Below are 17664 nucleotides of genomic sequence, written 5' to 3'. Positions count from 1 at the left end.
GAGTGGCTGCAAGTAGAGTGATTATACAATGGTTTGAGCAGGGAGTGGAAACTGCTTCCACTCCATAATCTGGTGATGGAGTGACCTATCCATTGCCTATTGTACTGCATAAGAGAGTTGCCACTGTCTGTCATCTGTCATATTTACCTTGTCATAAAATGTTGTCAGAGCTCTAATAATAATTTAGGAATCATAGCTCATTATAAACTTACAATTCCCTGCTTCTCAAAACAAAACATAAACAAGTCTTGTTATTATTGAGAACTGGTGATGCTAGTGTGGTCAAACATCTGGTATCCGGTATGTTTGGCTCACCAGTGCTCTGGGGGTTTCTGCTGTTGTTGCGATCACACTCCTCCATGTACGATTTCCAATTCTCCTTCAGTTTATCCAGGGTTGTAGCAGGAGACATCTATGGAAACAGTAGAGCACATATGAGGTCAGTTACACAAGGAAGGTTCATTATTTTTGGACTTACTGATATAGTATAAGCAGGTGGGCAGGAAAAATGTTGAGAATGTGAGCCCCACACAAACCACGGAGACAAGACAGGCCCATTAACTGAATTGATATTCATTTGTTTCACTTCATTTCATGTATACAGAAGCTATAAACATCCCATCCTCAACCTGGGGATATAATCCATCAGGATGACACTGTGTCTTTGTCTAATGTGTTGTCGGAATGGGAGGTCTTGTGCTACTGTATGGAAAGACTGATATATTGTACACTGTAACCCTGGTGTCATAGACAGTTTGTTTAGGCTTCCACACCACAGCTCTCTGGATTGTTTCAGAAGGCAGCAGAGGTAAAGAAACAGCATCCACATGCTGTAAAGGCCAGCGACTAATGCACGTTCTCATGGAGGCTGTTTACCTTTTGGAACAAGTGTGTACATGGATGTTTATGTGCATGCCTGTGTGTGTATGTATCCGTGCTCTTGGGGACTCACCTGGATGCTGCAGGAGAAAATGAGCATTCCCAAAAGTAAGAACAGCCGTGACATCCCTTATTCCTGCTGTTGGTGCTGTGAGGGGATACTGCAGGACGGGGGAGAGTTTTCACCTCATAAGGGGGCTTATCTACGCCCGCCACACTGCCTGGATGACACAGAGACACACAATTCATCAAAGCTCATTGCAAACGCTCTACTTATTACCTCAGCTGGGCCAGGCAAAACAAGAGGACCAAACAGAGGCAAATGGTTTGGTCATTTCACTACAATTACACCAACAGTTGAAGGCATGCATGAGTATAATAAGGAGAAAAGGTCAGTGTGACTTGTATCATAAGGGATAAGGCTCAGTTAAAATATGGGGGAAAAGACAACAATTGTGAGCCTGACCAGTCCAATTTCCATTCCTGACCACTCGATCATGCCAGGCATGGCCACGGTTAACAAGGTGCACAGCTGAATGATGCAGGAGGATGGACTACCCAGCCCCAAACTGTCCAGAACATCAAGCACAGAGCCCAAAACCTCCAGGAAATGCTGTTTGTCCCATCAGTGAGACAGCTGCGGCTCAGAAGAGCTGCACTCACTCAGTGACTCACAGTTGGCTGCTGTCCACCTTCATCTTAAAGCCTGTCAGTGTCTGGTTGAGTGTGTGTCAGTGTGTGCCAGAGGTCACTCACCTGCACATCGATCGACGCCGCAAACTCCAGCAAGAGATTTGAGTCGAAGCCGGAGAACGGAACGAAATCTGAAACGTTTCTGCAAAAAACACCTTGACCATGGAAACATTTTTGGCTAAAACGTTTCAAATTCCATTCTGTTCTAGTCTTGTGGAAGGGAGGTCGGGCTTGTGTTGATGTGTTTGGGATTTCTTTTGTTTACCAGGGGTATGGTATTTGCTCAAGAGATAAGAACACAGTGTGTCATGACAGATGTACACGATGTATGTGGGTGAGAAAGCCTCGGTCCAAATCAAAGACTGTTTTCAGTCTGCGTTGTGACTGAACATGTCGACAAGCTTATAGAGTCTGAGGCAAAACAGTCGCCAGGAGGTTCCAGTCACAATCTTAACGTCCACCCTTTAGAGTATATTACAAAGCTCTACTGGAAGTCAGACTTCAGATAATATCTAAACCAAAGAGCCATACTTTCTAAAGGGCCTGTTCAGTGTAATGACCGCAGGATGCAGTTAGCATTAGCCGTAGTACAGACTGACTGATTGCCCCAGGCGCCTGAGGGATCAGGGATACTCTTGTCAAGTCTGACATCAGGTCAGGACTGGTCCAGCTGAGATCACAGCACCGACTTTTCTACCCCTAACACCATCAGACATGTAGAAGTCACAATTCTGTTTCCGCAGCTCCTAGTACTCAGTTTTATAGCAACATAACAGGCTTAAAACAAACAAACACATCAGCTTCGGTTCAAAAACCCCTGCAATTGTTACGGTTCATTAGGAAGTTGAATGAATGCCAACAACATCTTGATGTAAAACTGACTTATGCTTTACACTAATGGCACCAACAGAACAGCAGATAAATTATATCAAACACACCAGACTGAGCATTAAGGTCTTCTATAATTAACAAGTGTGACAGATTCGTTCTTACCAGAGAAAGTGACCAGGCGTCATTCTGTGAGTGCATGACGTTTAAGCGTGTGTCACAGGCTGACATACATGTGGGTGAGCACATGCTCTTGCTTACGGGATGAGTGTTACACCAGCATATGACAGTTTTCCAAGGGTTTCCCTCCTCCACTCTCTCTCTCTCTCTCTCTCTCTCTCTCTCACTCTCTCTTTCTCTCTCTCTCTTTTCCCACAAACACATGCAGACCCTCATTTCCTAACACACCGGCCCGTCTGCACCACTTACTGCAACTTAGCACCAAGTAGGAGCAATGATTAACCAGACTCAGTGCTCGACAGAGTCCCACAGGGGAGGGAGGGACAGTGAGACAGAAACACAGAGAGGGAATGCCAAAGTGAGACGGAAAGACAGAGGGGGGAAAAAAGGGTTTCTCAACCCTTTCTGACCCCGACACCATTTTTATGTCCCAACACTACTAACACCAGCCATTCCACATTTGTAAATTTGTCATGTAAATTTGAGAATAGCCCAACTTACAAAATGTTTCAAAGAGCATAAAAAAACTGAGCTCGCATAAGTCATTGGTTTCATCTTTTTAGATGAAACCAATATCATATAATAATAAAAATAATGTGAAGCCTGTCCCAACATCTAATTCCGTTCTGTGACCTTTACACCAAACTGCTTCCTTCTCTCACCCTCCTTCAAATTTCGAACAATTTTCAGCTGTCTGACGTCACAGTTGTGGCAGTTTCCTGCTTTGACTCATGTTGCATCTGCTTATTTTTAGCTACAGCATCACTGAATGCCCTTAAGCTAGATACAAATTGAGGCTTTCCCTAAAACGAGCATTCATTCTTCAAAAAGAACGCAAGAGGGGATTTTTAAAAAGACGCCATTAAGACATCTTTGTACGTCTCTCATGCTTCGTGTACGCAGATGTGTCACATAGAGTATGTCTCTGCTTGGATGCCTTTGATGCAGAACGACGGGAATCACATTGGCCATTTGGTGGTAGCTGGAGTGGAACTAATGGGCTTGGAGGTGTGAGGCTAATTAGGCTTGTGTATTCTGCTGTTATGATATTTTGCCAGATATTCAGCTCTGGGCTCCCACCATGGATCCAGACCAATCAAGGTCCTCTGGAACATGTGTTGCCTAACCCTGCAAGCTCTCTGTTCCAGGAAATAACCTGGAACTTTTACCCCTGTTGCTGCACATCTGATTTAAGAAGTGGAATGACGGCTCAGAGTCACACAGGCAGAGCCAGAGGGACTTCTTGGGGTGTTTGAGCCTATTTCCTTTATCGTTTTTCATCCTGAAACAAGTTGCTAAGCCAAAATGTTTCACCACTGCATTGGGATCTGTCCAATTTGTGAAAAATTATTTCAGATAAATGCAATAATCTTTATAATTTATTTTATTATTTATTACAATTTTGTCTTGGACCTATTTATTTATGTTTGTGATATGAAACTAAACAGATGCCGTTTTAACAGAAATACCAAACTGTCATTGCTCCCTTTGATTGAAAGGGCAGACAGCTATTTGTCTGAATAATGCCTGGTCATTTATCTATATTTGTTTATATTTGTGTAAAAAAAAAAGAACAATTGACAATCACAAATAAATGACGCAAATTCCCTGAATGTCCCAAAAAAAAAAGAAAAAAAGAACAAAAACGCTTTGTGTTCAAGTGCATGTTGGATGGCTCAGTACAATGGCCACTAACAATTACTGTTGTTTGCAGGAGAGTACTTACCTTTTATTTGATTACATTGTCTAACAAATAAAATTACAAAAAAAGGAACATGCACGCATGAATACGGGGCAGAGGGGAGCAATAAGGATTAAAAACAAACCTCTTGGAAAACATAATAACCGTACGCTTCAGAAAATGCCCCCTGAGCAGCCATCTATCATTCAACCTTTCAAATGCAGAAGAGCCAGTAAAAAATAAAGTCAAAATCCTCCTGCATCACCCATCTTCCTTGCCATCGCCTATCTAAAATGCACCTATAAAATACCTATGTAACATTCACTCATCTAGACTTGTTTCTAAACAGAGACATCTATCATATAGATGATCATCAAAGTGAAAACAGCACAGCTCCTGTCAGGCCACCTCTCTGCATGTTCTTCTCATTCCTCCCCATGGTTTGACTAAAGCCAAGACAAAGCACGCCATGCTCATACCTCAGGGCTGCAGATGTTACACTGAGCATAACACTGCTGAATGAGGGCGTCACTATCTTATAATAGGGTGAAGCAGAGTTCAGAGGAGGCAGAGCGTCGTGTTTCAACATGCCCTGTGACTTGGCTATTGCGAGGAAGACAGAACGTCGCATAAATCAAGGCATCGCTGCACGACTAACCTGATCTTAAGTAAGACACCGCACTTATCTGTTGCCATGTAAATCAACTTCTGCTATTTCACTGTCCTCTGTGTGATTATAAAGCTGCTGGGTTGTGTGTTTTCTGTACAGTAGCTGAGCGATGGATAATGTTCTGCTCAGCAAACTAGCACGGGTCTTTACTCAGTCTTCGGGCTAAGTCTCTTTTTCTGTGTCAGAGCTCCACAACATTTAACACACCGTAGCTCCACTTCAATGCGTTTCAGTCACTATATTCTGGTGCAGTATTTCATCTGATCTCTGCTACCTGTCTGCTTCTGCTTCGGTTAGCGATTTCCCCAGAAATTCTTCTGAAGAACCGGGCAGAGCATGAGCACAAGTTTGCACTGGTTGAAGTTTCTGTGATGCAAGGTTCATCCCAGATGCTGTTTTTGTGGTATCTTTAACGCAGAGAGAACGTCAGTACGATCATGGCGAAGTTACATTTCAGATCACTATGACTCAACAGGAAATTCATCCCGATAAAAGCTTCCTGTTGATGTTCTACTTAAGCGAAAGATGTATCAGCATTTAATAAATGAAAGCACCTGGGTTCTCACCGAGAGATCTTTGTCACTGAGAATTCTTCAGCCTTAAAGTTTACAATTGCACAAATCAAAGGGGAAGCTTTCCCTCAGCTGCTCATTGAGCTCAGGCTAGCAACAAAAATCCTTTTTTTTTTCTGGAGTGTCATTGGCAATGTGTGTCTCACCAACACTGGGAGCAGCTGCCCTCTGCATAATTAGAACATAACATGCTGTGTGGATAATGGAATGGAAATAGTCAATAACAACAGTTGTACTTTATAAGATTAAAGCTGGATTTTTGCTTTTTCTCTTGCCTTCTTCTGAGAAATGAGGATTGGGGCTGTCCTCTTCAGCCAAAGTGCCAGTGTGCAAGGCACCGAAAACTGCTCCTGTGATGCACCTGTCTGACAGCACAACTTAGAGATTGCACTGGGGAAGCTTCTGGTTTCTTTATCCAAGAAGAGTTGAATTGAGGGCAACTCGACTTGGCTGCAGATCCTGAAGATGTTTCACCTCTCATCCAAGAGAGTTCAGTTCAGTTCTGACTGACTGGTCCCAGGTATTTAACCTGTCAGGTTGTTATAAAGGCCACTGATGTCACTTGGTTCGAGGGAATGAAAGAACAGCATTAGAGGTGGGGTCTAAGTGGTGTCGAAGGTTTCTCTACTTCAACACAGAAAGCCTCCTTTTAAACCATCTGTTTCACCCTCTTCTTTGATAACCATGACCTGGATGAGTGGAACCTCTAGTTTCTGTGCTTCAGTGGTGTAGGCCTTTCCCTCGACTTGCCCGTGCTACTTTTTTTTTCTTCAGGCTTCGCCAAGTATGACAGATGGATCTCTGTGCTTCTATGTGAACCCAGAAGGAAAGTTCATGTTCTCTGATTCAGAGAAGCAACTGTCAAGACCTGAAGTTTACTATTGATGTATTACATTGCTGAAAAGCATTTTGCTGTCCAACTGCATTATAGCTGTTCTGTAGCCAAACGAAATGCACCACCACACAACAAAATGTACACAACAAAATGCACACCAATAGCTGACAGAGCTAAAATATTTTAAGGGCAGATTTTCCGGAACTGACTGTAAAAAATTGAAAATTGGTACCCCCACTCTCAACCTTTGCAGCCTCGCTGCCTGTAACATAAAAGCCGCTGCACTGAGAACAGAATCCACACATTTCAGTAATTAGTTCCTGACACAAGGTCTCACCAGGTCTATGCAATCCAGGACATGCCTGTGAGCGACACTGTCCCTTGTTAAAACATGATGTATATATACACTGCACTCCACAGCAACCAAGTAATCATCCTCACCATGGTTGTAGCCTAATTTGGTCAGTGTGTCAGTGGGATTAAGTTGTTAGGTTTGCTTGATTTGTTCGAGGATATGACATGCACAGCTGGGCTAATTGTTTGCTGCCTGCTAGCGTTTCTCCTCTGGATTCCATTTGTAAAATGCATCAAGTCTGAAGTTTTACCTCATCCTCTGTCTCTTACACACACTTCTGCATTTCAGCTTTTCCATGGTGTAGTGAATATGATAATTTTGATGAAATGATTGCTAAAGTGCCCCCTTTTTCTGCCCTGCTAAAATATTCCACATCTGGCGTTAAGCTGCTCTTACATGCTTGCATTTTAGAGACGTGTTCAAAAAGTCAACAGGACATTGCACTTCACTGAATATGCAAGTCAAATGTGTCAGGGGGAACACGTGCAACGTTTTGTTTAAGGACTTTTCCCACTTGATTATGCAAATGTACAATGAATGTGCTGTGGGTTTGCAAAGAAATTAGTAGTCGCAGAAAAATCCTCTCATCTTTTTCAGTTATTACACTGGTCAGAATGTAGCTCAGTGTCTACCTCCTCTAACATCTACAGAATAATAACATTTGTACAAATACAGTAAATGTTAACACACAGCGGAAGTGTTTTTGATTATTCATCATCTGTCTCATCTTCCAGTTTTTTCTAAAGGGAGGAAAACCATGGAGTATTTACAGCCTCCAGCCCAGGACTTTGCACTGGCCAACATCCTTGTTATGTTATTTTCTGTCTTTCACATGGACGGATGCTATTGTGTCTTTCTAACATGAAAACATGACAGGGACACAATGTGGAGTTTCAAAAACAGTGGCTAGCCTTTGAACTGCTCTAAATGTTTGTCACTGACCCCGTTACAATGAGGGAGAGCAGCTCCGAGTGAGACCTTTCTGTGAGGATGCTTTTGGCCTCTTCTGTGCTTTGATTATTCATGTGTTTTGGTAAACATTCACATTTCCTATTCAGAGGTCACATCGGATGAATGTGGGTGGGAAACAATGACAAACAGTTGTATAACATTTTAGGCGTACCTGTATTGTGTGAGTGTGAGCGTATATAGAGCTTTTCTGTGTTCTGCGTGAGCATGTGTGTGGGAAGAGTTTAACACTAGCTGGATGCTGTTTCATGCGCTCTTTCATGAGGTGTGTTGGACTTAAGAGCCGTACCTGCTGTGAAGCAACAGCAACCCTACAGGGTGCCTTTGATTATCAGTTACCATGTTCACCATCCTACACTGTTTCTGCTGCATTTGTTGCTCTTGTGCGTCGATCAGTCATCTTTCCGAGTTGTACAGTTTAAAGATTTCCATGTTGTGATCATCCCTGAAGTGGATTAGGCCCTAATTGGATTTTATTTTATTTTTTTAATTACACTGAGAAAAACTGAGCTAGACAAATATTCTGACAGATATTCACTTACTGCAGATATATAAGAATATCTGTTTACGTCGGCAGAAATACCAGCGCAAACAGAAATGTCAGACAAGGTCTGAGGTAATTTTGATGGGGTGAAGTGTCTCCATTGGACCACAGAGCAATGAAAAGTTGAAAAACTGTAAAATGTCCAGCTCGGTATGTAGCTCAGGCACAGAACTTTAAAGAACTAGAGGTAAGGGATCTGCATCAAGATTGTTCCTGATATGTTTGTTACTTTTACAAATACATTATCAAAATATGAACAGACATAAAAACATTGAACACAAACAATTAATTCATCCTCTTTCTATTTAGTCACTGTTCATGACAAATCTGGGATTTGTGCTTTCACTGGCATTTCTGTTGGCTCTGCAGTTGTATTTTTCCCTCTTTTCCTCTTTTCCCACTGTGTATTTTGGCAGCTGAACGTGACTGCACCAGCAAGAGTGTGTTGTCAACAATAAGGCCTATTGTGGTGCAATTATGATGTTAAAGATTACAAGTTTTTTTTCTCTTGTATCAAAAATACATGGTGAGTAAGTCTTTCATGCCGTTTTTGTGGTTTTAAAACAAAATTCGACACAATTGCAAAGATTTTCCAAACCCTAATGTGGATGGTATGTCGGACACTTTGATATACAGTGATTCCCTAAATCACTCAATCAGGCCTTTCTCCAACATGTTACATCATATGGCCACAGTAAAAGTGTCCTTGATGTTTGACACCAACTACTGTTAACTGACCAACTATATTTTGCTATATGTGTGTTATTCACCTATATTATTACTGGACTGTGTCAGTAAAATTTCTGCTAGAGATAAAATGTTTCTCCCTCCACATTTGGCATCATCTGCCCACAGCTGCTTATTTCTGCTGATGGTATGAGGTGATTCTTGGTTTCCACCTGGAAGAACCTATTTCTGTGGTGCCCCGGGATGGTGCTCTTCATCACAAAATTGTTAAGATGTCCATTACACAAAGCGCACTGTTTCACAAGGGAGGATTATATTGATCATGAGCCAAGCCAGGCCAATCACACTTCCCGATAACAGGAGGTTTCCAGCTGTGCTGTAGCCTCTCACCACAAAATAAACAAAGATTAGTTGCCTGAGATTACAAACCTGATTCTGAGACAACAGTATAATTACAGCCCGACAGTGCTGCCAGGTTCAGCAAAGAGCAGGAGCACCGTCCTGCAGATAATGTCTGTGGTCTCAGCCTGGCAGGAGTAATGCTGTACGCGCTTCAAACAAGAACACATCACTTAGCTTATTTGTCTCTGCCCATGTACTTGCTGATATTAACTGACCCGGCTGGCACAGAGATGAAGGAAAAAGAACTTGAGGAAACATCAACATCACTTGCAGAACTTGTAGCTGCACTTGTAGCTGCACTCACTGTTTTCTTTGCTAATCCAAAGGCCTAAACCGCTGGCAGCACTGGTTACACAACACAGGTGTGAAGTCTTTACAATATATTCCAGAAATTACATGACAAGAATCAGAACCTGGATTTAATAATTAGCATTTGATACCATAAGTACATTTGTCAGATTATACTTGTATTGCCTTATATATCCATACTTTTGATTAGAATGCTGTTCACATAAGTAAATTATCTGAATACTATTTCCACCTTTGCAGCCAACAGCCATCAGTGGTGTCTTTGCAATAACCCACTTTAACATCAACAACAGGACAAACACACAACCTGAACCAATTCAGCTCCTAACAACTCCAATCGAGTGATGCTGGATAAATTCATCAGGGAAAAACATGCAAACCACTGAGTTGTGACTGTGCAGTTCTACAAAAAAAAAAAAGGCATACAAAGCACAAAACTAGTAAAGCATTTCAGAGTGAGCTCTCGAGAGCAAAAAGGACTGCTCAGACACAGTAATAAATCTCCCTGTGACATTTGCACCAATCGTCGGAGATCTGGTATAAACAAGTGAGCAGAGAGTGAAGCGAACACAGCAATTTCACCTGTCAACACTTGCAAGTTAGCATGACAAGTCAAACACACTGATTCAGCTGTCTGCGAATAGAAAGCAGCCCTTACTGTGACATTTACTAAAAAGCATTATCTGTGCCAAAACAGTATGGGAACTCTGTGTAGTTTGTGGTGTCAACAGTCTTTCATGTGAAAGGATGTTGCTTGATGGATGGCAAAAATGGTGACTGTGTTCCAGTAGCTAAGTGATTCAGTGATGCTGGTTTTGTTCCTTTGCAGTAAAAGTCAGGATTAGGAGTCTGGGCAGCTTTTCCCTTTAGATGTGACTGTAGTGGCTTTCTTGTGACACTCTGACACTGTACAACATCACAGAGGCTCGATAACAGCTAGAGTTCAGGGACAGGAGTCACTGTTTAACAAACAAACCCTGTTATCAGAGCCAAGATCAGATGATAAACCAGTTAATTAAGTCCAATGGGAACTAGATCAGTTAAGGAAAATAAACAGATAGAAAGCATAAAGCAAGACAAGAACGGAATATCCTTTCACACATACACACATTCTCTCCCAAGGCAAAAAATAAATAGAACAGTCATACCAGGAAGAATGAATGGAGACTTGGCAGAGTGACAAATCTGAAAACTTCAAAGAGATCAACATATTTTGGAGACATGAGTAAACTGGACAGCAAGACTGCCGTCGTTTCATGCTCGCGCTGATAAGATCACGCCTGATAGATGTACTGTGTGATATACTGATTACACTGACCGTAAGAAACATCATAAATAGAAATGAGGAAATGAAAATGACGCTCCAAAACAAACAATAGAGAGAGGACAAATACACAGTACAGAGATAAGAGGAGAGAGAACGACACCACAAAGGGTATATGACGACTTACTCGACTTACTTACACTGTGGCCATACTCAGTGGTTTCCCAACATGCATCTACTCGCACACAAAACACCCTGTGAGGGGTGTTGGTGACATCATTACATGATGTTTAATATATAAATGCACAGCAGAGGAACTCACACAGACCAGTGCCCTCTGCAGTGTTCAATGTTTATGATGTAACTCCAAATAGACCTCCTGAATTATGAAGGACCCCGGGTGATCCCTATACTATGGCTCCTCTATCTTGTATCCACATGGTTCTATTGTACGTCGAGCTCTTATGGATGCTGGCAGGCAATGTTTACGTGCAGTAATCCCCTGAGCTCCTCTACGCCGCTCTGTCACTCCGCCATCAGCCTGGAATTTATCAAACACTTGGAGGAAGGGGAGGATTGTCATACACAGTGGCAAAGCTGCACAGAATAGCAGACTCCATACATAGATAGGCTGAATCTTTTAAACCTTATTTAGGCAGGTAGTTCAGCACCCGCCCCCCCAAAAGAGGAAACTGCAGGGGAAGAGGTCATGCTTTATGCTCAGGGGCTACGTAGTAACACAGACTTGGAGCACTTGAAACGTTTTAATTAACACCTAAGCTTTGTGTACTTTATGATATTTGTGGACCTGCAACACTGTTCAGAATTCATGACTGAGAAAACACCACCAGATCAGGTACAGGAGGTCAAGTCGACAGTACAGACGGGCAGTGCAGACGATGACTTCATATGTTTCCTCTGAATTTTTATTTTTAACTCAAACTTCTCCTCCTGTGCAGCAGATAAGAGGAACATTATACTTCAGGAACACTGCCGATAAAATCCCTACAGAAGCTCAGAACAGTACATAAAAGCACTTATGAACCTGATATTGGTTGAATTACTACTGTAATAGACAGAATGAGGCTGGTATTGTTTAAAAAAAAACATATGAATGACTGGATAATTAAATTATTTTTATATTTATCGGTTTATTCTGAAACAACACGACAATTGCATTTTCTTTCTCTGGAGAGTAGCTCTACGTCCAGCAGATGTAACTGAGCATGCAGGGACTTGGATCTTTATTCGCTAACATGTTAAGCCCCCTTATTTAGCATTTGTTAGCAGTATGTAAAAAATGTAATAGATGGTTTAGAACATGCTATGATGTAGTTGTAAACAGATGTAACAGTGTGTCAATGTATTTTTTTTTGCCGCAACTATAACTCCTCCTGTGAGTGCCTGTAAGTGAAGGCTGGTGTACAAACAGATTCTGATTAATGAATGAATGACAATATACTGTAATGAAACACAGCTGTAATAATGTAAAATGTGTCTTGATAAACATTTACAATGTTCTTGTCTCTGCTTACAACTACATTATACTGCGGTAAAATACACTTATTCTGTTTTTTTATTTTTATTTATTTTTTTTTTTTTTTGTGAATTTTTAGTTTTCTCACTAAGATTATATTGACCAGTTACTTTCTAACCTCTGGGCTACAACAGTGATTCAGGGTGATATACTAATGTAATGTGTGTGTGCTGCAGGTCCCTAAAATAACCGGAGAGGTTGAGGCTCCTTCGAGCTGACAGTTATGTTATCCCCAGTGACAGAAAAGTGACTCATTAAGAGAGCTGAATAATTCACTGCTGTACTTACATTAACAAAATACTGAGCAACATTCTCATTCAGTAGGTACTGATGAATATGCATTATCTCCTTAAGAATAAGAAATCAGACGTACACAAGGCTTAAATGTAACATTTGCTGGTATCATATGGGGACTTTCACAAAGTAAATCAAGGGGATCTTCACTCCCACAGCTCCCAGCCCTCCTTTTCTTTATAGGCCATATTGCTCATCTGTCTTATCTCAGTCCATTGCCTGCTCTTAGTATTTGTATCATCCTTAATCTAAATGAACTCAATTCCTTACTACAACTTGGCACAGAAAGCGAAACAACTTTATCTGCCGCTCCATCTTCTCTGTTATATACACATTAAGCACTGCCACTCTCTCTTGCTCACCTCTCAAACACTTGCTTGCTCTACATCACACCCACACAAACACTCACTACAGCAGAATTATAGTACATGCTTAAAGCCACCATTATGTAAACTTTGCCTCGAAGTGCTCTGTAATGCTCCCAAAATAATTTCACTGTGCCAGAGGTGCCTCATTTGTGTTTTCTCATGCATAGCTAAGTTGTTGATTTGTTGTTGACTCCAGCTGCTCATTAACAACAAGAAATTAAAAGGTGCCTCAGTGTATTTAATCTTAAAGAGCACAAAGCTTGTGTGAGGCATGTGAGGCAGCTATGCTGATGCTTTTATTCTGCTGTGGGCTGCAGAGGAATAGCGAAATAGGCCTCAAGTGTCATTTATTCTCCCATGAAGAGCTGTGGGATCACTTGTTGCAACTGACCCCACTTAGGAATGAATTAACCACGCAAACAGTCCGGGTCGCAGGAACAGATGTTATCTACGAGCACTAATCAGTGCGCTCAGCCTGAGATACAGTAAAAAGCAAAACAGAGAGCTGATCCATGAACGTGGACTGTATGTCGTCAAATGCTTCTGACCTGGTTTGTTTTCAGTCATTTAATTAGGCAGGCGAGACCTACAGCGCTATCGTTTCCCATGTCTGTACTTTGGAGATGTAGTTCTTAGATTGTAAAATAACATATCCTGCTTCTCATCACTTAGGAGGACTGCAGCATCATCATCTTCAGGCATTCATGAGAAAGTGCGGTGCAAGGCAAACAAGATATTAACACGTCACGCAACAGCGAGCAGCAGAGTGAGCGAGGAAACAGAAGCAGCTCGGAAGCTGTAGATGTAATGTAGGTCAAGAAAGTCAAGAATAAATATAGAACCCACAGTCTGTAAGTTTCATCTGGGAGTTTCTGTGCCACTACCATATAATGCACCTAATGACTATTTTCAAAATTCAATAATCTACCAAATTATTTATGCAATAATCACTGACTTTAAAATGACAGCAAATAGAAAAAAAAGACCATCCAGGAATCCAAGGTGATGTTTTCAAATTTTGTTGGTTTTATCCAACCTAGAATATGAAAAAAATAAAAACAAAAAAGAAAATATTCACATTTATGAAGCTGGAACCAGTGAATTTTTGGCCAGTTGACTAATTTATCAACTAATCATTTCATCTTAAGAATTTTACTCAATTTCTATTCAACAAAATCAAAATATGTAATGCAGTTGTTTCACAGCTGCGGTTATGTCATCCTGCAAAAACACGCCTGCTGGAAACATTCAGGTGGCTGTGTTATGCAGGTAATGTAATCAGCAAACAGAGACTAATTAGGCAGTAAAACAGATAGCGCACAAATATATGTATGCACACACACACGCTCACACACATAGCCTTTTGTTTCTGTCCGTGTGAGGACCCTTCAGTGACTACATTCACTCCCTGCTAAGCACAAACTTAACCATCTAAACCAATCTAATCCCAGACTATAACCCTAAAATGTCTTCTTGAAGAACCAACAACCTCACGTTTTTACTCTGAAAGTCTAAAACTCTAAAACTGGCTCCGACAGAGACCGAAGGATTCACACGCAGGAAAAAGTTAAGCACAGATGACAGCACAGTATCATCACTGTAGATGGATTTATCTACTTTACAGATTCTCCAAAGAAATGTTAAACCTTCTAGTGATGATAACTTAACAGACTGGAAAGAGCATACAAAGAAAAAAGGGATTATAAATGAGGGGGATGGAATTTCAATGTGTCTGTCTTCCACTTGCACATAAGATCTGTTGTGCCAATGCCTGAGAAAGAGCTGCTGGATGGATGTAGTATGAGGCCGTCTTGAGCTTTTGAAAAACCCTCAGCAGTTCAACACTGGCCCGTGGAGAGAATGAATAATACTCCTTAGCAGTACTGTGTTCGTGTGTAATGAATATTTGATGTGTTTAGTTTATGACAACGCTGCTGCGAAGGGAGGAGAGCATAGTTAATGGCAGCTCTTTAAAGGAGAGGAGAAGATGTGGTTTGACAGGAGAGAGCTGCACAGACGAGGTGACAGCATGAATCACCGAGCAGAAACACGTAGCCAGCGAGTCAGTCAACTGCAGACAGGTGAGGTGTTGGGGCTGGGGGGGGGGGGGGGGGGGGGGGCTGGGAGGTCATGTAAGCAAAATAAATGCCCTGACATTACTCACTTTTGCAAGCTTATACGCAGCAGCACATGATGAAATGCCTGCAAATGCTACAACTCAGAGGAAACTATCTTTGTCTCATATGTATAAATCATAACCAAGAGAGTTCAGACTCAAAACAAAGGAAATTTTACATTCAACAGAAAAACTGCTGATTTGACTTGGAAAGATTGTGTCATTTATCTGTGTAATATAAAGGTTTAATGACTGAAAATTGCATCTAGTCTAGGATGTGCCACAACCTCTTTTATTATTCGGATTACACTTTTCCTCTTCCCGTTTCAGACGTACAGCACAGTTGTAATACAGATAGTATTTTCTGTACATCTGCGTTGTTTCTGTACACATGCATTGTTAATGCATGTTGGAAAAAGAATAAATTAATAAAGACTAATAACTTTAGTGGTCCCCCGGCTTTCCCTCTAGCGCCACAATGATATCATATTTGAGGTTTTCAGTAAAAAGTCTCAAAACTTGATGCAGAAATTTACAAGGATGAATAGCAGACACCTTTCATCCCGTAGCCAAACTTTATGTTTGTCTAATACTTTGGTTTAAGGTAAAATACCTGCCAAACTAACCACACTTTCTGCACACTGGTAGGGTGAATTATACCAGTTAAACATGAATAAGTTATTTTGTCCTGTTTAATCCTAAACAATATTTCACTGTTTGTCAGCAGACGCTTTAATACAGAGGGCTGATTAAGTCACTAAAACCTAACCTTGTAGGCGTTTTCCTCTGTTCTTGTGACAGCCACCAGCAGGGAGTGTGTGTGAGTGTGTGTGTGTTACATGTGGAGGTCAATGTCTCCCACTGTGTACACAGCATGTGGAGGCCCATGTCCAGCCCACCCCACCCGGGTCAGAAAAACACACTGACATCAGCGGTCTCTTCGGTGACGCAGAAAGACGTGTTGTTTTCTCGTCTTTTTTAGTTCAGCATGACACTGTCTGCTATTCAGATCCCTTAATTTCTGTCTAGCCCTCATTTCAAAACCATTTACCTGTTACAGCACCAGCAACAAGCAACACTGCAGCACTGTTGACTGCTGTGAACACTTGAGGATATTTGGGAGAGTGGTAACTTTAAGATAAGTGTTGTGTTACTCTCTCTTTAATGTTTTTCTGATGTACACATCCAGGGGCTACTACAGCCATAGAGGATCACATCAGGACCGTTTAAAAAGCCACTTGAAGAGAAGAAGTTTCATTAACAGTATCATTTGAATGTTATTCCACATTTATTTTGATATAATGCATTGTGCATTTTCTTTTCCACATCAGTAAAACAAAACTTTCTCTTTAAGATGCACTTGTATGTCCTATATATTCTTACCGCATTGCTATAAAGCTGAATTCTACTGTTATTATACACAAATATGAGTCTCAGACAAGACACCTTGTACTATCTACTGTTTCTCCCAGTAGTGGAAATAGTCTCCACCCCTATGGACACTGTATGCTGCAGTAGTTCATCACACATGAAGTGCACTCACTCTACTGTTAGGGAAAATATATCTTGCATCAAAATTCACATATATTACTCCTGCGACTATGCACAGCTCACGTCTACTTGTGAACTCGTCTTTCCACTGAAGCTGGAGGAGAAGTAAGCCAAGACTCCCTCTGTGGTTTCTTTGTTTGTAAGGGAATTTGGGCACATTTTCTGGTTTAGGTCTACTGGCCAAACAATGATCTAAAGCTCTGTTGGATGCAAAAACCATCTAATACTCTAAACAAATACTCAAAAGTCATGATTGGTTTCATGAGTAATGGTTAAGTGGGAGGGTTGTTTGGTTTCACTTTTTCTTTTTTTTTCTTTTTTTTTGAGGCGTGGAACACTAAACAAAAAAATTTCAGATATAAATAAATAAATACCACTTGCGCCACAAAGCGCCTGTTGTTTAGCCATTGTTTACTGGTCTCTGGCGCATAAAGTCATCACTTTCTATTACCAGAAGCATTTTCTGATCCATGCTCCTCGCATGAGGACGTTATTTACAGTAAACTACAGTGATTTGATTGCTTTTACGTTCTTTCAGATGGAAACACAACAACATGTTGATGCCTGGGGACATAAAATCTGTATGGAAATCAAGTTAAATCAATCTGCTCCTTATGGGTATTTTTCAGTTAAAATCACTATAGGTAAGCTGAAAAAATTTTACACGTGTGTTCATTATCATATGTAACAGTAATTGCTTTTTTATTCCTGTGTGTCCTTTATAACTTTAAGATAAAAGCTATAGAAATATAGATTATTATTTTATATCCCTGATGAAGGATTAAAGACATACAATTGTAGGACAGAAGTCCTTGATGTTTAGTCCGACTTTCACAACTTTCTACCTTCATACTCTGAAAAACCTTTCACTCTAAAATGAGCGGTGGACCAGAATTTACAGATCATTTAGTTGTGGCTGGAGAAAAGTTG

At 41.0% G+C, this 17664-nt stretch overlaps 1 protein-coding gene across 4 annotated transcripts in view; it reads right to left on the bottom strand.

Annotated features, from left to right (window-relative positions):
* Positions 1–17664, bottom strand: part of gcgra (glucagon receptor a) — a 34332-nt gene that overhangs the window by 9075 nt on the left and 7593 nt on the right. For 2 of the 4 annotated variants that reach the window (XM_041063000.1, XM_041062999.1), the window contains 2 exons: positions 953–1100; positions 316–412 (listed from right to left, as the gene is read on the bottom strand). In XM_041063000.1, the coding sequence (XP_040918934.1) occupies positions 316–412; positions 953–1006 (151 nt within the window). In that variant the 5' untranslated portion in view covers positions 1007–1100. Of the gene's footprint in view, positions 1–315; positions 413–952; positions 1101–1635; positions 1691–2565; positions 2737–17664 lie in introns of those variants that run through there. The other 2 variants (XM_041062998.1, XM_041063001.1) reach the window with 2 other exon arrangements.

Source organism: Toxotes jaculatrix, chromosome 18, assembly GCF_017976425.1.
Source record: "Toxotes jaculatrix isolate fToxJac2 chromosome 18, fToxJac2.pri, whole genome shotgun sequence".
NCBI classification, from domain to species: Eukaryota; Metazoa; Chordata; class Actinopteri; family Toxotidae; genus Toxotes; species Toxotes jaculatrix.
This window is presented reverse-complemented; position numbering and strand designations above follow the sequence as displayed.